Raw genomic sequence first — 23,295 nt, 5'->3', positions numbered from 1 at the left:
TTTACACGCCGGCCACGTCCAGGGTCGCCTACGGCGGCCAGAGGGGGCAGCCGCCACCTCCCCGCCGGCCGGCCGCCCCTCCCCCTTGTGGCCGCAGCCCTAATAAATCGCCGCTCTCCCACTACCCCCCCTTTAATAGAGATGCAGCCAATTTCTCCTCCAGCTCCTAGGAAATTACTATCCTACAAGTTTGCCTTCTATAAATAGTCGCGCATCTTGAAACAAAAGTTCGCAACCGCAGCCAGATGCTGCGAGGCCGGCGGTTTCCCGGGCTGTGGGACATAATTACAAGGTCCGGCGCGGAGAGAGCGCTCCAGGCCCCGCGGCAGCCCCGGCTGCGGAGGCATCGCCTGGAGGTGGAGGGGGGGCAACCCCGGGCAGGGCGCAGGGCCCAAGGCGACCGCCTGGTCTTGGGGACGCAAATGCCAGGCCAGAGAGCCCAGCCTCTGAGGTCCCTTCAGGGAGATGGCTGGACACGGACCGCAGAGGCCCCAACCTCCAAGGGGTCTATGAGGTCGGTCCCAGAGCTTCCTCTCCTGGGAAACAGCCACTCTGCTTAAGAACTCATTTTGGGGGCCAGCTGGCTGAGGTTTGGGGTTAATGGGGAGGTGCCCAGGGGTGGGAAACGAGGAGTCTTCTGGGCCGATTTGAAGAGTCTGGGGGGGGGGGAAGGCAAGGGCTGAGAGGTGGTGAGAGTGAGGGTGCCAGGCAACAGTGAGGGGTTCTGAGGCAGATGGTGGCCAGCATCTCTCTACAGACCCCAGTTTTCTTGTGTGCCCCTCCCTCCATACCCGGGCCTGTAGTGACTGCCATCTGTGCCCACACAGGCCTGCGCCCTGAGTGTGTGCTGCCAGCTTGGTTGGCAGAAGCTTTTCCCAAGGCCCCTGAGCCAGTGCTGGGGTCCTGAGCTACCCCACTCAGGGTGGGGTGGTAATCTCAGACAGAGGTGCCCCCTCCCTGCTGTCAGGAACCCCCATCCCAGAGTCTGGCCAGTCTGCCAGAGACTAAGTCAGATGTTCCAAGGAAGGCCCCTGGCATCTCTGGGGTTTCCCCTGCCTGGTTTGGGTGGGCAGAGGGCTGGCTGGATGTGAGATATGTTTTTGGTTGCACAAGGGACCCTTCAGGGATGGGAATGGATGTATGAGTGCTAAGTAAACTCCCCTCCTTGGGGGGTTGTGTGACGCAGCCTTTGAAGCAGGTGAGATGGCCAGTACCAGAGCACTTTTAGAGAGGCTGAGGCAGCACAGCAGCCCCCCTGCAGGCCCCCAGGAATGCTCCAGAAGCTTGGCCCTGGGGATCCCAGGGGCAGGAGGGGCCCTGAGCAGAGAGAGGCTTCTTTCTGCTCCAGAGAACTTTGCAGAAGGCATCCATTCCTTTGGTAGGATCACAGGCCTTGGTGGACAGTTGATCCTGCCCCTTTTATCTGGGCTGCTCTCCCAGTTCCCTGTCCCAGACTGTGGTCCGTGCACATAGAATCCCAGATGCATGCCTGGGTCCCTGCCACTGATGGGTTCGGACGGGTGTGCTGGCCCGGAAGGGCCTCAAGCCCCTACCGGATGTGGGGCTGGCCAGTCAGCCAAGCCCTCCTCTGTGCCCCTGTGGTCAGAGCAGGAGTTCCCAGAGCTCCAGGGAGGGCAGGTGGGGGATAGTGCACACCAAGAGCAGAGCCTAGGGTGCTGGGTCAGTCCATGGGGGTCCTGGTCAAGGCCTCATGCCAGGGTAAGACTGGGTGACTGCCTCACGCAGGGCCCTTCCGGTCATGGCCTCCCTCTCATATGTGTGTGTGTGTGGGGGGGGGGGTTGACAGCAGCAGTCCCCCTGGTCTTCCGGTCTGAGCCTCTCATGGTGACTGCCCGCTCTGGGGATCTGGGTGAGTCATGGGTGACAGGGTGGTTACTCACCGACCACCTGGCTGGGGAGGGGTGGGGGGTGCTCACCACTGCCCTGTCAAGACTGGGCCTTTTCCCGGTTCTGCCTCTGTGGCTTTATTGATGGTGCCAACCGCAGTCCCAGAAGTCCCGTGGAAATGACCCTGTGTCTGTGTGTGAGGGGGTGGTTGCTGAATCAATCCATTCCTATGGCATCACAGTCCACAGGGGTACAAAATGGGGTCTCCCCCTTGGGCGTGGAGAGGACTCATCAGTTCAGGTGTGGGAGGGGCCCCTGCTGTGTAACCCCTCTGGGCCTCTGTCTCCTCATCATCCTTGGGGATGGATATTTTCCTCAGTGGGATCAGGCCTACAATTCAACAAGATGTTACATATGCAGGGTGGGGGGTGCAGTGAAGATGGCAGTGGAGACCTTCAACAGAGCCATCCCATCACAGAGAGCCCAGGGAAATCATTGACATGGTGGGCGTGGCGTTCAGCAACAGTCTTTGGACAGCTGTGGGGGAGGGACAGGAGCCAAGGTGAGTTGGAAGACTGAGAGACTAGTCTGGCTTTTAACTGGGGTTTCCTTAGTCCTCATGAGGCCAGACCTCAGGGTTCTATGCCTGTGCCTTTTCTCCCTACTTTTGTCCCTATTGGGGGTGGGATCTGGGCTTTCTAGACTGTGAAGGGCAGGCTGATGAAGGGTAGGGAGCTCTCAGGAGAGTGACTGGGCACTCATGACACTGAGGGCAGTCTGGTGGCTTTGCTTTAGGGGGAAAATGAGGAACTATCTAGGCAGTCTGAGGGCTTCCTGAAAAAGATGAGGAGATGGGGTTTTGAAGGATGGATATGAGTTGCCTGGGCTCAACAGGACATGAGAGAGAGATGGGGCCTCTTAGAAGCTGTGTATCAACACAGAACCTCAGGTATTCTCTCCAGAGACCTCACAACATTTTGCTGAGATGGGCAGAGAGGGGGTCCCTTTTCTGAAGTCACCTTGAGATGGTCCCAGGGCTCTGGAGTCAGCTCTGGTGTTTCTGTCAGGAAGATTCTATCTAGTTCCTCAGGGAGACAGTCTTTGGGCTTGGGAGCTCTGGGGCTCCAGGGGGAAGAAACAGGAGGTTGTTGAGGATGCCCTGTGTGTATGTGTGTGTGTGGGGGGGAACCTTCTTAAAGTGAGGTGACCTTTGTGCATAATTTGCCTCTGCATTAGGTCTTCTGGAGACCTCGTGGCCACAGACCCATCAACTGACAATTCTTGCTCCTACCCTTCCACCCCCACCATTGCCCCAAACTGCTTTCTACAGACTGTGGGGAGGGGCTTCTAACAGCCTGTGGGGAGAAGCAAATCCCTGCTGGGGTCTGGACCACTGCCCTGTGGCCAGCCTGCCCATAAATCTGAGGGGGGAGTGTGTGTGTGTGTGTGTGTGTGTGTGCGCGCGCGCGCATGCGCGCGCACATTGGGGTGGTCTTGATTATAGAGACCTCAGTCAGCTCAGGTCTGTGGAGGACCCACTATTGACTGTTCCATACAACCTGTGACCCATCCGTAGAACCCCAGAATGGATAGAGGGACTCCAATGGATTCCCTTGAGGTCCCCTTTCTGTGCTGCCCTGGGTCTGGCTCAGGGCTCACTACCCACCCCCTCACCCAAGCAAGGGGACAGGAGGCTGGACGCCCAACCTTGTCAAATGAAACCCCGGCCCAGGGCTCCCTCAGCTCGATGAAAGGGTCATTGTGTGGTGTGGGCCGCCCGCCGGCCAAGGACAAAACCACCGTTTGTCCGCCTTCCCTGGCGCGGGGCTGGGGCCTCCCCGTGGGCAGCCGGCGGGTGGGGGTGGGCACAGGTGCGCACCCTCCTCCCTTCTCTACTGTCCCTGCTCCATCACACAGCCCCTCCACCTGCCTAGCCATCTCTGTCCTGCCTCCCACCCAGGGCGTCCCTGTGCTCTGAGAGGAAGGAAGCCTGAGGCTTTGATCAACCCCACCATTAGTCGGGAGGGAGGCAGTGAGCTCCCCGATATCCTGGAGGCATCCAAGCACATGGAGTAGTGAGAACACCTCTGCCCTGCAGGCAGCCCCTGGGATCAGGTGCGGTGTGAAAAGGCAGAGCCAGCACCCCCAGTGGTCCCAGCCCAATGAACCCACAGGACTTTGTAGTTTCCCTGATGTTCCCTTTCATCTGCTCTGCACCCTTCTCACCTGTGTCCCAGACCAGGCATCTTCTTTGGGCTGGCAAGGTCTGTGCAATGCCTGGCCAAAGTTCTGGGATAGCCAGCCCCCCCCCCCCCCAGGAGTGAATGGGGAGCCAGCGTGAGGATGGGTGGTATCACTGACCCCTCCTACACCAGGCACTGCCAGAGTGCTCGGGAAGGCAAGACTGTGTGCAGAGGGTCAGGGTGGTAGGCCCAATCCTGGGGTTACATCCCCCCAAAGCTGGTGGTGGGTGGGCCTGAGAAGCTTATCCAGGTTGAGAAACCAACTAGTCCAGCTGCTTAGAACTGTCCCTGGACCAGAAGTTAGGAGGCGGCAAGTGAGGGCTCTCTGAAGGGCTCAGGGCTGCCTCCAAGGTTAGGCTTCAGGTCCTGGGTCAGAGAGGCAGCTTGCCCAGTGGGTATTGGCAGGGTGGGGGGAGAGGACAGACGTAAACAGAGTCCTGCCCCAGGGTCCTTTCCTGTCTGTATCACTGATTTGAACACAGAGAAGGTTCCTTGCAGTCTGCATGTGACCTCTGGATTCCCATGAGCGTGGAGACACCAGTGCATTCCCCTCTCCTTGCCCCCCCCAACCCAGTCTCTGCTTTGCCAATGGGACAAAGATGTGACACACAAGGTGTGACCAGGAAGCCCCACCTCTGCATCATCTACACAGAGCTCTGTGGTACTCACAGCAAGAGCCTCTCAGTGAGGGTGGGCCAGGGAAGGTGTGGTGCTCTAGAATATTCTGGAGAAACAAAAGAATGGCATTCCCAGTGGAGAGACTATTATAGGCAAAAGGGTCAAGTCTGAAGAGAACGTGGTGTGCTTCGAGGATAGGGAGGGTGGTACAGTGGCAGGAGGAGGCACAGGACGTTCAAGCAGAGGGTCTGCATGGGAGCTCAGGACCCTCTGGGTCTGGGGTAGAGAATGGAGGCAGGGGGCCAGGACGTGGTGGCATATGTGGTTAAGCACTCACACTACAATGTGCAAAGATCCAGGCTCAAGACCCTGGTCCCCATCTGCAGGGGGAAAGCTTCATAAGTGGTGACACAGGCTGCAGGTGTCTCTCTCTCTCCCTATCTCCCCCTACTCTCTCAATTTCTCTCTGTTATTATCCAATAAATTAAAAAATAAATAGTAAAAGAGTGAGAGAGAGAATGGGGGGCAGGGTTCTGCGTGTCTTTGGCTGGAGGCCATCTTCTGGGCTGTTTGGGGTCAGAGTGTTGGGGTGGGGGGTTCACAGCATGCAAAGCACCTGCCAAGAGGCCAGGCTGTGGAACTGACAGATCCCCAACACCTATCCAAACCCTGTAGTGGGAGCTCAGCTGGTACCCTCTTAATTCATGCCTTTGGGGAGGTGTCTAGGCCCCTTCAGGCTCTAGGCTTGCCAGCCCCGAGGGCGCACTCAGGGCTTCCCAGAGTGGCCTCACCTCTGGCAGGGGGAGCCAGGAATTTCCAGGTGCTGCCTACCAGCAGTGCTCCAAGAGTCTCCATTGTCCCAGGTTCTCCGCACTGCTGGCCACACTAGCCCTATGACCAGGAGGTGCTCATTTGGCTCCCCCAACCCCACCTTGGATTAAGCCCCTAGTCCCTCCTAGCAGGACCTTACTGGGGCGGGGGGGGGGGCAGAGCCCAGTGTTGAGCCAGGCCAGGGTCCAGGGCTCATGAATTAGGCTGGGCTGCCAGGATGCCAGGCTGGAGAGGGAGTGGGCATAGGACTGACAAGGCCAGGAAGCCCAGGGCTGGCTGGGTAGGTGGGTGCCCCTGGGTCACTGGCCCTGGTCGTGGTAGCTTAAAATACAGTGGGACACGGTCACAGGTGTGGGCGACCCTGGGGACACACAGGAATGACCATCTCAAGGTATCTGACTGGCACTGAAGGTCCCCAGCTTCCAGAGGACCCCCGATGCCCTACCTGACCAGTGGGGTGTGGGTGTGGGGGCCTCTACTCCAGGATCTCCCCCACCAGGGGGGTGTTGGGTCCATCTACCAGGGAGTCCTCTTCACTATCCACCCCTGCAGGTGGAATTCAGTGTTCACAGCTGCCTGGGGAAGGTCATTCCACCCCGCGCTTGATCTCCCAGCCTGCCCTGAGGAGGGCGGAGTGAGGGGGTCCAGAGTGCTTCCTTCAAGGTCCCTTGGGGCAGATATCTTAGCCACTGGAAGAAATATGGGGAAACAGACAGGGCCTGGGATGGGCTAGAGCCTAGGAATGGGGAGAAAGGACCAAAGACTGGTGTTCTCTTGTCTCTGATACAGAGTGCTTGCCAGTTGGTTGTGTGGTTTTGGATAAAGTATCTGCCTCGACTGTGAAATGGGGAAAATGAACCATCGCAGTGGAGGGCTGGTGCTCCGGACCCTGGCTTTCTCTGTGCAGGCTCAGGGACCCCTGGCCTCGGGGCGTTCTGCAGGTGGTAGCCCCAGAACACCCCCACTCCATGTCATTCATGGCTGCTGCTGGGTAATGTGGCTGCCCCCAGATGCATGGCGTCCAAGCAGAAGCAGTTGGCTGGGGGCACCCAGTGGTCAGGGAGTCTCAGAAGGAGCACAACAGGTATTCTGCTTAAATGCCAGGTAGGAGGTGAAGCATCTGTGTCCTGGGGTTCTGGCCCAGATAGGGGTCCCAGCTTTGATGGGAGCAGAAGACAAGATGGGGGTGGGGACAAGGGAGCACACTGGCCTTGGCCTTAAAGTCTGCTGTGATGTGCTAAGTGGCCCCAACCTTCTCTGGACCACGGCTTCTATTGACTCTGGAAAGAGGACCCCCTCAAGGTTTCAGCCTGAGCTCCCATTCCTAGCCCAGAACCTGGCCCCATCCTGAGCCTGCAGAGAGACTCAGTGTCTACTGCCTGAGTACCTCTGCCACTGAGTCCCCCCCACACACACACACTTAGAGCTGTGGAGTGACCAGGGAGGCTGGTGCTGGCAGACCCATGAGTCTGGCCAGAGGCCAATGGGGCCTGCCAGCTTCCTCCCACCTGTTCCTCCTGCCTTTCCGTCTGTCTGTCTTTCCTGTGGTTTCAGCCTGGCATCCTGATCACCCAGGCCGGGGGCTTCTTCCTAGTGTTGGTGCTGTGGGAAGGAGGAGAGGCATCAGAAGCCCTCGAGACTTTCTGGAGCACAGCAGAAGTGTGTGTGGCCCCAACTGGTTTGGCTTTGCTGAATCTCAGCATTCAGTTACTTGCTCAGGCATCTGACAGATTGTAACAGCGTCAGGAGGGAGAACAGAGAAAAGACTCTCGTGGACTTATTGGAGGAAAAGGTCCAGCTGGGCCTGAAATCTTGCTTGACTGCTGCTAGGGGCAGGGCTTTCCTGGATGGCAAACTGCTGGCCCAATGAACTAGGATCCAGGAGAGTCATGTTGGGTGCTCAATGCCCAACGGATGTCTAAAAGTTTATTCTGAGGTCAGAGGTCCATGCCTTGGGATTTGAGCTCACAATGACAGGAGAAGATTCAATAGGTATAGGAGCTATGCCCCCTCAGCCCTGAGCTTCCCATGCCAGAGAATGGCACAGAGGTCCCTGGCTTTGGCCCTTGTGGGGGCCCTACCCAGACCCCTACTTGCCACCTGCTCCCCCAAGGCTTCCTGCTTTCTCTCCTGGGTGGGGTCCCAGGATGCCAGGCCAGGTATGCCAGCTATGTGGGGAGGGCGGTGGATGGGTGCCCGCCGGGCTGCAAGGGAGCCTGCGGACGCTCTGCTCTCTTCTCTGGGAACACTGCGGACAGCAGGCAGGGCAGAGCAGTGGCCTGGAAAGATGCAGTGGGCAGGCCCTGGGTAGAGGAGGCCCAAGGGCAAGCCTGCCTGCCACAGGGGATGCTCTGCCCATGAAACAGATGGATGCACTGAGGCAGGGAGCCAGGCAGGGCCAGGCACAGGACCCCAAGCCTGGAAAAGACCTTCAAGATGCTGCCACAGGGGCCTACATGGGAGTCTCATAGTTCTTCGCGAAAATAGGAAACTGAGGCCTAGGAACAGCAGGATGGAGAGAAGCAGGGCCTTGCTGGCCAGCTTCCTGCCTTGGACTTCTCCCTGAATTTCCTCTTGAGACATTGTCTCCATACCCGCCACCCATAGAGCTTCTTCTTGGGGTCCTCCAGATGCTTCAGGGTGCGAGTGGCACTAAATATGGCTTGTCCTACCTTAGCAGTTGAAGGTGCTACCATCTGGGAGGAAGACAGCATGACTCAGGTGGCCAGGGGTGTTGTTGCTCTGGGGCTTGATCTCTGCATACAAGCCCCACTGGGCCCAGGCTCTTCTTCTTTGCGTCACCTTCCATTCTATCTATCTTTCTTTCTTTCTTCCTTCCTTCCTTCCTTCCTTCCTTCCTTCCTTTCTTTCTCTCTCTCTCTCTCTCTCTCTCTTTCTTTCTTTCTTTCTTTCTTTCTTTCTTTCTTTCTTTCTTCCTACCAGGGTTGAGATTGGGTCTTAGTACCTGAATGACAAATCTACCACTCCTGGCAGCCATTTTTACTTTTTTCCTCTTCTCTTTCTTTCTTTTTTTCTTTCATGTATTTATTCCTTTTTGTTGCCTTGTTGTTTTATTGTTGTAGTTATTATTGTTGTTATTTATGTCATCATTGTTGGATAGGACAGAGAGAAATGAAGGGAGGAAGGGAAGATAGAGATGGGGAAAGACAGACACCTGCAGACTCCCCTACAGGTGGGGAGCCGGGGACTCGAACCAGAATCCTTACTCCAGTCCTTGCGCTTTGTGCCACGTGCACTTAACCCAGTGCGCTACCACCCAACTCCCCTTTCTTTCTTTCTTTCTTTTCTTTTCTTTTTATTGGATAAGACAGAGAGACATTGAGAGGGGGAGAGGGAAAGACAGAAAGGGAGAAAGAAAGATGGACACCCGCAGACCTGCTTCCCCATTCATGAAGCCCCCCCCACCCCGCAAATGGGGGTCAGGGGCTTGGAGCTGAGTCCTTTTGTACAACAGTGTGTGTGCTTCACCTGCTGCACCACTGCTTGATTTTAGGGTCAGACTCTTCCCACTCAGCTTAGTAGCCAGAAAAACTATTTGCCAAATAGTTCAGACCCAGGGTGGCCTTTCCTGGGTTTGGGTTGATGTGGGCTCCATATTTCCCCACCCTCTTCCACCTCCCCTCCTGCCTCCATCCTGGGCTAGAGCCTTAGCAAATTCAAAGAAGACTAGAACTGGGTCGGAGGATCTCAGTGTCTCTGGGCCTTTGTACCAACTCTGATGTGTTCTCCTCCATTCTATCCAGCATACTTACGAGAAGGGTTATAAGTCCCCTGCTGGCACTATGCTTTGATTCTGTGACAGTGACCCCGACAGTCAGCAGAGTGACCCCAGACCTTATTCCCTTTTGACAGAGAGGGTCTGAGGCCTCCATGGACCTTAGGCCCACACCATCCCTCATGGGGACCCTACTGGGTTTTGGGACTGGAGAAGAATTTCTCCTTGGGCTGCAGAGCCCCAGACTGGCCACCTCTGCCCACCTGAGGGACAGGTTGGTGGGGCCTTGGACATGGGGGCCAGGGACTGAACCCCCACCCAGGTATTTGCCCAGCTATTTCCTGCACAAGTGGACCTGGGGCCCGCCTTCCTGGCTGATCACAGATAATTAGAACATTCTTCAAATATTTTGCCGGAGGATGCCCAAGAAGGAAGAATTACAAAGTGCCGCAGGCGGGAGCAGGGGTTGGAGGAGCTGGCCGCTGGGCCAGGCTGGGCAGGGCTGGGGGAGCCTGTGCCCACCTCCCAGGGGCTGAAGCTCATATCCACGGGCAGTCTAGGGTGCTGGGCAGTGTTGAGGTCTCTGCCTTAAGGGGCTCACTGCTGGTGTGAGTGGACAGACCCTGCCTGCCCCACTGGCATTAGGAGAACCCTGGGGAGGCTCAACCACAGTATGAGCACCCAAGGCCACTAGGTGGGGGGGGAGAGCCTTCCAGGGGGGGCACATTGAGGAGAGGGGGGGAACTGTGATGCCAAGGGGCCTGATACAAGGAAGATGTGGAAAGCCTAGGGCCCACTATGTGGCTGACACCAGAGGCCATGGCCTGCTGGTGTGTGTGTGTGTGGGGGGGGGGAAGCCTGACAGGCACAGACAGAGACGGGTTGGGGTGGGTGACCCCAGATAATAGATGCAGTAGAGAGGATCAGCCTGTTGAGGGTACCACCTGGGGAGGGAAGCAGGTGCTCCTGTGGCCCTAGAAAGGAGGGACCTGGAATCTGACATCCTGGGGGTCCAGGCATGAATTCTGGGTGTTAACAACCTCTCCTTCCATCACCCCATGCTGGGCTGCTCTGGTTTGAACTTGGGGAACTATTTTCCAGCTGGTTCTGGGCAGGGATGGGGGGCTGGGAGGCAGGGGGAGTTGGGGTCCATACCATGGGGACCAATTTGTGCTCTATTGGGCTTCTTTGTCCTGGGCTGTCATGTGGGGAGTCTGTTGCTGAGAGAAGTGTAGGAGAAACAGGACACTAAGGTGGCAGTGGCTGGCTTCAGCGACCACCCCAAGACACAAGGCAATACCAGATGGTTTCAGGCTTTCTCTGGCCCTTGGGTCTTTTCTGAAGGTCTTTAAATAGAAGACACACTGGTATGGTCATCTGGGGAATCAGTGGCCTGGGGAATCACCCCACAGTCCCTGCCTTCCTGACGTCCTCCCAATGGATGGTCATACAGACAGATGCCATTTCTCAAACCCGTGTGGCATAGGAATGAAATTAACTTGAGCAGCCTGGGTGGTGACTCACCCGACTGAACACATGTTGCCCAGAGACCTTGGTTTAAATCCCCTGGTTCCTCTCCTGCAGGGGAGGAAGCTTCACAAGTGGTGGAGCAGGGCTGCAGGTCTCTCTCTCCCTCTCTCTCTCTCTCTCTCTCTCTCTCTCTTTCTCTCTTTCTCTGGGAAATAAACAGGTGGGGGGAGATAGCCTAATGGCTGTGCAAACATACTTTTATGTCTGAGGCTCCTGGGTCCTTCTATACCACCATAAACCAAAGCTGAGCAGTACTCTGATAAATAAATAAATAAATATTGTTTGGACTGGAAGACAAGAGTAGTATAAATAATGATACATACAATAAAGTGCATATTTAAAAAAAAAAAAAGGCCACCAGGAAGGTGTCCTTGACATGCAGAGCCCCAGGGAGGCAAGAAAAACTTTTTTTTTAAATTTGAAATAGTGGCAATAGCAGCAAGGGGTTCCACCCACCCCACCACGATGGCCCTATTGCTGTGTCCTGCAGGAGACACCTCCACCCCTGAAGGTGTGTCTGAGCTGAGCTGTCCCTACCCATCTCGCTCGGCAATCCATCCATCACTCTCACTACAAAGTGGCCACTGGTGACTGTCCCTATGCCCGGGTCCCTGCCCCCTAGAGCCTGTGTGGACTCACCTCCTGTTCTGTGGGACTCCCCCTTTTTAAAAAATATTTATTTATTTCCTTTTGTTGCCCTTGTTTTATTGTTATAGTAATTGTTGTTGTTATTGATGTCATCGTTGTTGGATAGGACAGAGAGAAATGGAGAGAGGAAGGGAAGACAGAGACGGGGAGAGAAAGACAGACACCTGCAGACTTGCTTCACCGCCTGTGAAGCGACTCCCCTGCAGGTGGGGAGCCGGGGGGCTTGAACCGGGATCCTTATACCAATCCTTGTGCTTTGCACCACGTGTGCTGAACCCACTGTGCCACCGCCTGGCTCCCTGTGGGACTACCCTTAACCTAGCCCAAGTCAGGGAGCCTGATTCAGGAACCCCAGGGAAGACCCCAAATGCTGATGGACTCCCCCAGTGCAGTCTCCTTGCCCTAGGGGTGAGTATTTCTGCAGGGGTGACGTGTCCCCTACTCCAGCTGTTTCTGAGGTTGGGCAGGGGCGATGAGGCCATGGCCTGTGTAGGAACCCCAGCTGTGGCTGCAACCCTGTCTCCCTGACTGCCTGGCAAGAGCCTGCACCCTTTTGGGTCACTGGCTCCTGCTTGGAGGAAATGATGATCCAGTAAGTGTGTTTACTGATTTATTTTTGTTGGATATGACAGAGAGAAATTTAAAGAGGAGGGGAAGACAAAGAGAGAGGGGGCTACCCCTGTAGCCCTGATTCTCTGCTAGTGGAGTGTCCCCCAACAGATGGGGAGCTGAGGCCTGAACCCAGGATCTCGTGCATGGTGATGTGTGCACCTAACTCGGTGTGCCACTAACTGGCCCCTTTTTCTTTTTCTTTTTTTCTTTTATTTGATAGGAAAAATAGAAATCAAGAGGGGAAGACAGAGAGAAGTAAGGGTATTTCTTTTATCTCCTATTATCCTAATTGTTGATTCACATTATGCATTTATTTATTTATCTATCTATTTATTATCTTATTTATTGCATAGAGACAGTCATAAATCTAGAGAAAAGGATAGTAGAAACACAGAGACACCTGCAGCCCTACCTCACCACTTGTAGAGCTTTTCCCCTGTAAGTAGAGACCCAGAGCTTGAACCCAGGTCCTTGCGCACTGTAACATGTGTGTTCAACCAGATGCACCACCACCCGCCCCCCAGCACAGTATGCACATCCATTCTAACACTTGCTCCCCACCAAGAGGATACCTTGGCCCAGGGTCCAGCACTTGAACCAAGAGTGGCACCTGCCCCAGGGCTTTAGGTGGGACTCCTGACTGCTGGGAGCCTTTGGAGAGACACTATCTCCCAAAGGAGTCAGGGTGTTCTGTGCAAACTGGGAGGACAGAGAGCTGCTAGTCCTGGGCACAGGGAGGCCCCAGCTGTCCTGACGACTGCACCCCATGCCCCAGGGCTGCTGGGTGTGAGCTGACCAGAGGGTTTCCCGCAAGGACACTGCAAAAGGGAGGCATTGCCAAGGAACCCCTCCCCACCCTACCCCACCCTAGGCAGGGAAAAGACTGGTATCTCCCATGACCTGGAGCTCCGGCCCCTCCAGCCTCAGCAGCTCGTGACCCTGCTCCTCTTCAGTGGCTGTGCCCACTGCACCCAGTGCTGGGGTGGGCACAGGCTAAGAACAGGAGTGCACCACCTGGCATAGTCCCATAAGAGTTCTCTCACCCACAGTCCCCAGGGTCCCATCCTCTTCACTGGCTTGACAGCCCCAAAACAACTTGTATCCATCCTTTAGGGTTGAGGGAAGCCGGAGACCCTGGAGACAGAGTGGCAGCCTTTGTATGTGGGGGACAAACTGGGCCAGTCCTCAGAGAATGCAGGCTGGAGCTGCCTTCTCTCCCTGGCCAGCTCGAGCTGAAGGGTAGTTGATGCAACCCATCATGACCCCCTGCAGTCTGGGAACATACAGAAAACACACAGGATGAAGTGCTTAAACAGATTTCTTTATTTGTTCTATTTAAAATGTTAAAATCTTTATTACGATAGAGACCGAGAGAAATAGGACAAGGGAGGGAGAGAGAGAAGGAAAGAGAAAGAGAAGGGGAGAGAAAGAGAGGTACCTGTAGCACTGCTGCTCTGCTCCACTGCTCCAGAAGAGTAACTGAGCCCCCACCACCGCAGATAGGGACTGAGGACTTGACCCCAGGCTGCGAGCATGGTAACTTGTGTGCTTTACCAGTTGCATCCTCCTGGCCACCAACAGGAAGGATTTCTGACACCTACACTGCATTTCTTTGCTTTCCTGAATGTTTGGACCTGGGCCCTTGAACATGCACTTTTGAGCACTTCCACTATATATCTTCCCAGCCCCTACACCTTATTAGTTTTTGCAGTGCACTTTTTGTTTATTTATTGTATGAAAACTTGGGAGTGTTGAGTTGGGGGAAGAGCATAAAGGTTAAACAAAGAGATTCTCATGTCTGACACTCCAAAGTTCCAGGTTTAATCCCTCCAGTTTTAAGCCCAGCCAGAGCTAAGCAGTGCTGTGGTTAAAAAATAATAATAACAATAGCAACAAAACAAAACACTTGGCACTTCCATTCATGCCTGGTTCTGCCAGTCTTAGAAAGTTTCAGGTAGGGGCCGGGTGGTGGCACACCTGGTTGAGCACACGTATTACAATGCGTAAGGACCCAGGTTTGAGCCCCCGGTACCCACCTGCAGGGGGAAAGCTTTGCAAGTGGGGAAGCAGTGCTGCAGGTGTCTCTCTGTCTCTCCCCCTCTTGATTTCTGGTTGTCTCCATCCAATAAATAAAGATGATAAAAAAAGAAAGTTTCAGGTCGACACATCGAACTTTTCTGTTTAGTAAGTGTAGCACACATCACTCAGAGACAGAGATCTCAGTGGTGGTGTGGTGGATTTTGACACCTGTGCACACCTGTGGTCTCTTGTCTGATGGAACAGAGAATAATCTGCAGCTGGGGCCCCACCTCTCACCGCAGGGTGACTCCTGTCCCTTCTGTCTTCAAGTGGGTTTTGCTCTGTCCTCCGCTGTTCATGTACATGCAAGGGGGACAAGCTGTTGCTTCCAAGCTGTTGCTTCCCATTGTGTGAACCAGGAGGCACCGTGCATCATTTTCTGTCTTCCTGTCAGGTTCTGCTCCCAGTTTGTGCTGGAGACACGACACCTGCTCTCTGGTCAACTTGATGTGCCTTTCTTTGCCTTGGATGGTGAGCCCCGGAGAGGGACAGCCCATCTGGGGCACAGTGGTGAGGGGACATCCACTAGGGGAGGCAGCTACTGCTGCTTCCTATTCTCCTCTTCCTCTTTCTTTTTCTTTTTTTGGGTCAAATATCTTTTTAAATTTTTATTATCGGATAGAGGCAAAGGGAGATTGAGAGGGGAAGGAGAGACCTGCAGCCCTCCTTCACCACTCGTGAAACTTGTCTGCGGCCATCTGATTGTCTACGGACCACCTCGTCCCTACAAGATGCTGACTCAAACCCAGTGCCAAGAGCCAGGAAGGAAGGGACTCTCCCTGGAAGGACTCCTTGGGGTGCTGAACCTGAAGACCTGTCCCCAGTCTTGGCCATAGGCCTCTGGAGTGTCCCCAGAGCCTTCTCCTCTAAGCCCCTTTCAAGGCATCCTGCCTGTGTCCAGGCACAAGGGGATGAGCCCAGAGCAGAATTTTCCATGGAAAAAGTCAGGGATGAAACCTGAGACGTGGCCTGGCCAGCTCCTGAGAGCTCAAGGCTGCCAGGGCTCCTACCAGCCCCTCCCAGGCACCTGGACAGGCAGCAGAGCCCGAGAAGCCACCAAGAGGGTTTTTCCCACTTTGGGGTGAGAGGCGGGCGCACCCTGCAGGGCAGTGTGCTGAGTGCCCACAGCATGCCCTCATCCAACATGCCAATTATCCCAGGATGCCGCCACCGGCCGCCCACCTCCCTCCTGCAGCACTTAGTTATTATGTTTTTCCCTCCTGCCCCGTCTGCTGAGGGTCACTGCCAGTTGTCCATCTCTGCAGCCTCCCAACTCTACTCCTGGAACAGAGAAATTGTCCGGAAGCCTCAAATGAATGAATGAATGAATAAATGAATGAATGAATGAATGAATGAATGGCCTGGGGATTTTCATCCAGGGAAGTTTGGAAGAAAAGCAGGCATGGTTTTCTGCACTGTATGTCTCTAATATTCATTATGTGTGGTGCTTTGATGGTGGTGAGCCACTCCCCCCACTGCCCCCCACGCCCAGCTGGTCTGTGTGGCTTCAGGCAGGCCCCCGAGGCTCTCTGAGCTTTAGCTTGCACAGCTTTGAGAGGGGGTGGCCACTTCATCCTGCCTGGGAGAGGACTGACATCCAGCAGAGCTTGACACTTTTTTGGTTTGCTTGTATTTGTTGCTTTTAGGGATTTAATAATTATCAACAAGATTATGGGATAAGAGGGGTACAAGTCCACACAATTCCCACCACCAGAGTTCCACTTTCTCTCCCCTCCATTGAAATCTTCCCTATTCTTTATCCCTCTGGGAGTATGGACCAAAGATCTTTTTGGGGTGCAGAAGGTGGAAGGTCTGGCTTCTGTAATTGCTTCTCTACTGGACATGGGTGTTGTGTTGGCAGGTCAATCCATACTCCCAGCCTGTTGATATATTTCCCTAGTAGGGTAGTGGTCTGGAAAGGTGAGGTTCTAGGACACAATGGTGAGGTCGTCTGCCCAGGGAAGTCAGGCTGGCATCATGGTAGCATCTGCAACTTGGTGGTTGAAAAGCATTAAGATACAAAACAGAACAAAATGTTTAATAATTAGGAACCTGAAGGCAAGAATATGGCAGATGAGATTTGAGGTCTTCATGTTGGAAGAAGGTAGGAAGTCTATTTTATGCATATTCCAAGAGGCCCATAACTTTGCTATTTTTTTGCCTGAGCTCGACAGCTAACATGCAGTTGAGCTAAAAGTATTGTCTGGGAAGATGGTGTCAGAGTTGGGAATAGGATTAGACAGCTGGATCAGGGCAGAGACCAGCTCCCAAATATGGGAAAAGCATATAAATACTGTTAACTGTAAACGCATCAATCTGATCTAGAACCCATGTCTATCCATACTTAGCAAAGGAACCTGTGCAACCTCTGAATCCCTGTTCGTCTGAACTTGCATTCCATGGTCACAGCTAGGAACATTTCAGCTGCACTCGTTTCAGGACCAGTCTTCTTTGAGCAGAGTATGTTGACCCAGCTTCCCTTTGGAGAGTGGAGCAGTCCCTGCCATTGTTACACTGAGGGCAATGTCCTGTAGGGGCCCACAAGAGGGTTTGTGATGTTGTTCCTGATGGAGATGAGCATTGATGGTGAAGAGAGGGATTTGTTAGAGGTCTAGGCTCATCATATCTGTGTGGGAACCCCAGGCTTCCCAGAGTAGGGTCCAGGAAGAGGGGGTGGCCTGGTAGTGACCAAAAGGGCCATCATTGGAGTGTGTCAGTCTCCTGCCCTTATCTGAGCTCCACATTGTTGAGACAGCTACAGCATGGCTCCACCGTTCATGGAGCTTCCCCAGTGCCATGGTGCCTCCATGTGGTGCTGGGAACTGAACTCAGAACTTTGCACATGATTGAGTACACCCTATAGGGTTATGATATCTCATCTCCCCTCCATCTCCATAGGAAAAAAAAAAAAGACTGGGTGGTGGCACACTTGGTTGAGCACACATGTTACAATGTGCAAGGACCTGGGTTCAAGCCCCAGTCCCCACCTATAGGGGGAAAGCTTTGTGAGTGGTGAAGCAGTGCTTCAGGGGTCTCTGTCTATCACCCCCTTCCCTCTCCATTTCTATCTGTCTCTATCAAATAAATAAATAAAATGATTTAAAAAAGAGAAGAAATTAAAAATACTTAATGTGTGGTTAAAACACAGAAGGTCAAATTTTGCCACTTGAACCATTTCAGAAGGAACAAGGCAGGGTGGGGGCTAGTGCATTAGCCATGTTATGTAACCACCACCTCTCTCGTTCTGAAACTTTTCCACCACACCAGTGGAAATTCCACACCATTTGAGCAGGCACCCACATACACACACACCCCAGTCTACTTTGCACCTTATTTGGTTTGCCTTTGCTTGGCATGTCTTGTGTGTGGAGGCAGAGAGTATTTGGTCTTTCACAGGTGTAGGTTTTTCATTTAGTCTGACATCCACTCACACCATCACCTGTAGCTACTCCATTTGTTTTTTTACGGCCAAGTACTAGTCCATAGCATGGAAAAATGACATTCAGGTTGAACACTTGGGTCATTTCATTCTTTAGTTGTTATAAATAGAGTTGCCATGAATCTTGGTGAACACATGTTTTTTTATTAGTGATTTAATAGTGATCAATAAGATACAGTTCCCACCACCAGAATTCCACATCTCATTCCCTCCATTAAAAGGTTCCTTACTATTTATCCTTTGGGAGTATGGACCAAAGATTTTATGGGGTGCAGAAGGTGGAAGGTCTGGCTTCTGTAATTGCTTCTCTACTGGACGTGGGTGTTGGCAGGTCAATCCATACCCCCAGCCTGTTGCTATATTTCCCTAGTAGGGTAGTGGTCTGGAAAGGTGAGGTTCCAGGACACAGTGGTGAGGTCGTCTGCCCAGGGAAGTCAGGCTGGCATCATGGTAGCATCTGCAACTTGGTGGTTGAAAAGCATTAAGATACAAAACAGAACAAATTGTTTAATAATCAGGAACCTGAAGGCAAGAATATGGCAGATGAGATTTGAGGTCTTCATGTTGGAAGAAGCTAGAAAATTATTTTAAGTCTATTCCAGCAAACCCATTTCTTAAACATCTTTTTTTAATGTTTATTTATTTATGAGAGAAATGAAAAAGAACCAGCACATGATTTCGATATGTTTAATGTTAAAGACTGAACTCATGGTTGGGGTCTCAGCACTTTACCCGTTATGCCACCTCCCAGGTCACAAGTTGAACACAGTTCTGCTTGAATACTTGCCTTTGGTCCTTGGGAGAAGATGCTCCGAAATGGGATGGCAGTTCCTGAAGCCATTCAGGATTTAACTTTTGCACAGACTTCCTAGCTGCATTAGCACAGTTTAATATCCCCACCAAGGGCACAAAGAGGGTCCGCCACATCCCATCCACACAGAGGGCTCCATGATGCCTGGGCAGTAGTCCTCATAGTGGGCAGGAGGGGTCCTGTGTGTGTTTCCCTAATGGTAAGTGATGGTCACAACCTCTTCCCATGCCTGGGGTCCTTGGTAGAGCTTTGCAAAAAGGTGTGTTTAGATCACTTTTTTTAAAAAAAAAAATATCATTTTACTGGAAGATTAATGGTTTTTAGTACGGTTGTTGACAGATGGGTACAACTTCTCTTCTCCCTGTGATAGATGTCTGCAAAAGTCTCTCACTCCCAACATAGGTCCTTTTCCATCATCAATCACAGGACCCCCCAGCCCATTTATTTTTATTTTTATGTATTTATTTGCTAGGACAGAGAGACATTGAGAGAAGAAAGGGAGGTTGAGAGACACAGAGAGAGATACGTACACATCTGTAGCATTGCTTTAGCACTCGCAAAGCTCCCCTGTACAGGTAGCTACCAGGGGCCTGGGCCCAGGCCTTTGTGCACTGTGACATGTGTGCTCCATCAGGTGCACCGCTGCCAGTCCCTCAAGGCCATCTTTAATGGCCTGTCCTTTTGGTATTCATTTGTAGAAATTCCTTTAGGTAGGATCCTGAAGTGCTTGCTCATTTTCTCATTCATCCTTCCCCTAATCACAGGGATGGCTACAGCTCCCCCCCCCCCCCCCCCCGCACTGTACAACCCAGACTCCCCTCTGTCTCCTCTGTGCTTTGGGCTGGGGGCTAAGGTTGCAGGAGTCTTGCACTGGGGCCTGGGAGACAAGTGGAGAGGAGGAGAATGTCCCAGCAGAAGGACCTATAGGAACGAAAGTGGCCTCTGAGACCAGGTGCTGGGGGCGCCTTGAGGGCTCCAGTGGTATTGGACAGGAGGAGGTGGCATGGTGTTCTGGGGTGCTGGAGGGCATTGGGGGGCTGCTGAGAGTGGGACATGGGGGCTTCAGCATGTTTCTGTCATGGGGTTGATTCCTAGTCCCTCCAGGGCCCCCCAGTGAGATCCCATTGTTTTCAGGTGTGAGAGGGGGCGGGCACTGTCACAGCTTAGCCAAGTCTGTTGAAAAACCCAGGACCAGGCAGAGTGTGATCAGTGTCCAGGATCCCAAGTGCCCTGGCTGGGCCTGGAGGCCAGTGCCCGGCAGGGTTCCCATCCATCTCATTTCCCCAGCTCAGTTTTCCGAGGCTCTACAATTACTTTGGGCTAAATTCTCCAGATTCCAGCCCGCTCCCAACCCAGACACTCTTCCTGCACGCCAGCCTGGGGCATTCTCTGCCCATTGTGCCCGTGGGAGACCCAGGGGGGTCTTGGCCAGATTAGCCAGCAGTCCGGGCGGGCGGGGGATTGGGTGTCAGTCGGGGTGTCCTGGTCACAGCGGCACGTGCAGCAGGCTCACACCACATGGGAGCTTTCCCAGCAGCTGTAGGTGCCAGGCTGTCCTGGAAAAGCACCACCTTGTGCCTGTGCAGAAAGAGAAAGAGGGCTGGCAGGGGCAGGTAGAAAGAAGGTGTCAGCCATGCCAGAGACCGGGGACCATGGCACCAGCTTTGGGCATCATCTGTTGGTCTCCTCAGGCTGCCCCTCCAGAAGCTGAATACAGTTTTGAAACCCAGCTGTTGCCCAGTGGTTTGCTGATGCCAATGCCCAGCTAGCTCCAATATTGTGCTTGTCCCCTCCTAAAAAAATAAAAAAACTGAAACAAGCTACCAGAAGACCCAGCAACTCCAATCCAAAGAGCTGAAAACAAGGGCCCAAACAAAGACCTGTGCACACATGTTCACAGCGGCAGAGGGCTGCAGGTACTCTGTGCAGCCAGCAGCACTCAGCCACCAACCCAGGAAGCAGTACTGAAGTGGTGCAGAAGGCTTGCATCTTTATCAGATGTCCCAAATAGGCAAATCCTGAGTCTAGCAGTGGCTAGGTCAGGGGTGGAGAAAACAGGGGTTTGTGCTAAGGGGTTTCTTTTTGTGGGTGGTATGTCTCACAAGTCTAGGAACCTGGCAGACATGCTGGAAACACGAACCTGTTCAGACTTCCAAATGTTCCTTTTGTGGAAATGAGCATAGAAATAACCAGGTTGTGCTCCCAATGTACAATGATATAAAAGGGCTTCAGTTGGGGGAGACAGTGTCCTGCAGATTTCTGCCCCAGGATGATGAGAAATCATCCCTCCTTGGAGATGGGCGCTGCCAGTGTCTTGCAACACCCCCCATCACATGGATGTGAAAACTGAAGCCCGGAGAGACAGAGGATATTCCCAGAGTCAAGCTCAGGTAGCTGATGGGCTCAGGACTTGGTGGGCTTGGTCCTCAGCAACCTGGCTGACCCAGGCACTCCAGAAGGCTGGGAGCTGGTGAGCCAAAGTCTGGAAGCAGCTGAGACCATCCAACATCAGTGATGGCCAATCCCAAGTGGTTCATCCGTTTAGGGAAGGATCTGGGCGTATGATTCTGAGCTCCAAGGAGTCTGGGAAGGTACACCCAGAGGACTATCAATTAGTGGAACTGTGATTCTGTGGTTCTTACAGATCTGATGCTGCTAAGCTGGGCTTATGCTTGGGGGTGGTGGAGAGTGGTCCCAGAGCAGACCCTGAACTTGGCTCACCAGTGGGCAGAGTAGGGGTGGGGGTGACAGGTGAAACAGGGTAGGGCCTGCCCACCCAACTTCTTATCCCCTTTCTGCTCTCCCCATCACAGAGCGCTGTCATCTGTCGTGGCCCTGGGAGCCAACATCATCTGCAACAAGATTCCTGGCTTGGCCCCGAGGCAGCGTGCCATCTGCCAGAGCCGGCCGGATGCCATCATCGTGATTGGGGAGGGGGCACAGATGGGCATCAACGAGTGCCAGTACCAGTTCCGCTTTGGGCGCTGGAACTGTTCGGCCCTCGGAGAGAAGACCGTCTTCGGGCAAGAGCTCCGAGTAGGTAAGGGCACTTCTGGGCTCCCAAGGTCGGGCCAGTGGCCACTGGGGGCTTCAGGAAGGGGCGGAGCCACCCCCACCCACCCAGAGGCCACGTGGGCTGACTGTGCCCTCTGCTCTGCCTACCTCCTGTGGGTCTGGGACCCCAGGGAGCTCTGTCCAGGGTGGGGGAGCAGAGCATCCCCAGGAACCAGCTGTGTAAGTGGGAGAGGGTCCATACTCTGGGCTGTGGGATTGAGGGGAGCCATTCAGGTGTGGATGTGCAGAGGCAGGGCGATGCAGTGGTTAGAGCACTCCTGGCAGCACATGTGCTCCTAGTCTCGTCTGTACCTGGGGAGAGGGTAGTGGTGTCTGCTTGTCGGGGGAGAGGGAATGTTGGGCGGGAGGCTGACAGAAAGGGACTGGCCCTCAGGAGTGTTCTGTCGTGTGACGGTAGCTGGAAAATGGAAGAGTCTTTTGGCAGAAAGAATAGCACGAGGAGACCTGCACAGCTGGGTGGGATTGAATGTGTGGGTGGAATTGGGTCAGAGAGAAGGCAACCCTCTAAGTCTAAGGACCAAAGCCCATGAGGCTGGGGTGTGCAGTGCCCAGCCCCCCCACCCCCCGTCTCCCTGTCTTTGCGGCACCCTCAGACTCATTCAAGCCCATTTTACAGGGAAGAGCAACTGAGGCCCAGAGGAGGGTTATCAGGGGGAAAGCATGGCCTGTGGAGTGTGCCCTGGTCTAGTTCCAGCCATGTGACTTTGGGCATGGCACCCAGGCTGTCTGGACCCTGTGTGTCCTCATTTGCAGTTTGAGATCTGAGTGTGTGAACCTTCTGGGGTCCCCAGTGCCCATCCTCCCAAACACAGAGGGTGGTGATGGTGCTGGGACATGCCCCTCCCTGCCAAGGTGAGGGTCAGATGGGCAGAGCGATAACTGGGGGTGCAGCATCGGGCTTGCAGTGACCCCACACCACGGCACAGGGTGCAGGTGGGCCTCCCAACGTGTGGGCACAGCTGGTCCTTCCGATCCCTCTGGGCTGCCGCAGCTGCTGGGCCCCAGGCCAGAGTCGAGCTCTGCATGGCTAGGAACGCCTGCTGGGGGGTGGGGGGGCCCCCAGGGGCCGCTTTGCGGTGAGCAGCCTGTGGGTGGCACCTGGCACATCCAGGCGGGTGTCACCGCCCCCTCCCTGGGGCCCCACCACCCAAGCGCAGCTCCCTTCTTCCAGGTGCCAGCAGGAATAGGTGGGGCTGCCCGCCCCATCCATTTCGGGGCGGGGGGAGACACCAGCCCCTGAGCTTCCTGCCAGGTGCCCACCGGCCTGCCAGGACCCTCCCCCCTGGGGATTCAGGGCTCTGAGAAGCATTGAGCACCTTGGCTGAACTGCTGAGGAAGCAGAATCCTATGAGAAGGGGTTCCTGACCACACAGGAACCCTGGTGGGATGGCTACAGACACAGGGCCCAGCCACCCTCTCCAGAAATCCTACTGCCTTGCAGAGAGGGGCGGCAGGTATGTTCCGTGCTTGACAGAGGGACAGGAGTGTGGAATTTTATCTGTCAGTGAGGGTCACAGGCAGGGAAGGAGATGGAGGCACTGGAAGACCCACTTGGGTCCAGGGATCAAGGTCAGGCCCCAAGAAAGGCCTCTGCCAGTAGTGCTCAGTGGACACAGCCTGGAGGAGGGGTATGGAGCCCCAGAGCGGACTCTGTGGGTATCCACTCTTCACCGTACGCCCCTGGAGCTGGGGTGGTGTTGTTTAATAGCTCATCACCAGAGACTCTTGGCCCCAAGGATCCAGGGGAGAGGGGTGCAGGGTGGGAAGGGGGAACTGTCGGGATCAGAGCAAGGGCTGCTGAGGGCAGGAGAGCTGCTTCCTCTTC

At 54.3% G+C, this 23,295-nt stretch overlaps 1 protein-coding gene across 2 annotated transcripts in view; it reads left to right on the top strand.

Moving 5' to 3' along the window:
- WNT7B (Wnt family member 7B) overlaps positions 1-23,295 on the top strand; it is a 49,084-nt gene that overhangs the window by 5,602 nt on the left and 20,187 nt on the right. For both annotated transcript variants that reach the window (XM_007531901.3, XM_007531900.3), the window contains exon 2: positions 21,209-21,435. In XM_007531901.3, coding sequence (XP_007531963.1) covers positions 21,209-21,435 — 227 coding nt within the window. The remainder of the gene's footprint in view (positions 1-21,208; positions 21,436-23,295) is intronic.

The sequence above is a fragment of the Erinaceus europaeus genome, chromosome 4 (genome assembly GCF_950295315.1).
Source record: "Erinaceus europaeus chromosome 4, mEriEur2.1, whole genome shotgun sequence".
Lineage (NCBI taxonomy): Eukaryota > Metazoa > Chordata > Mammalia > Eulipotyphla > Erinaceidae > Erinaceus > Erinaceus europaeus.
The sequence above is the reverse complement of the archived record's forward strand: the minus strand, read 5'-3'. Positions and strand labels throughout refer to the sequence as shown.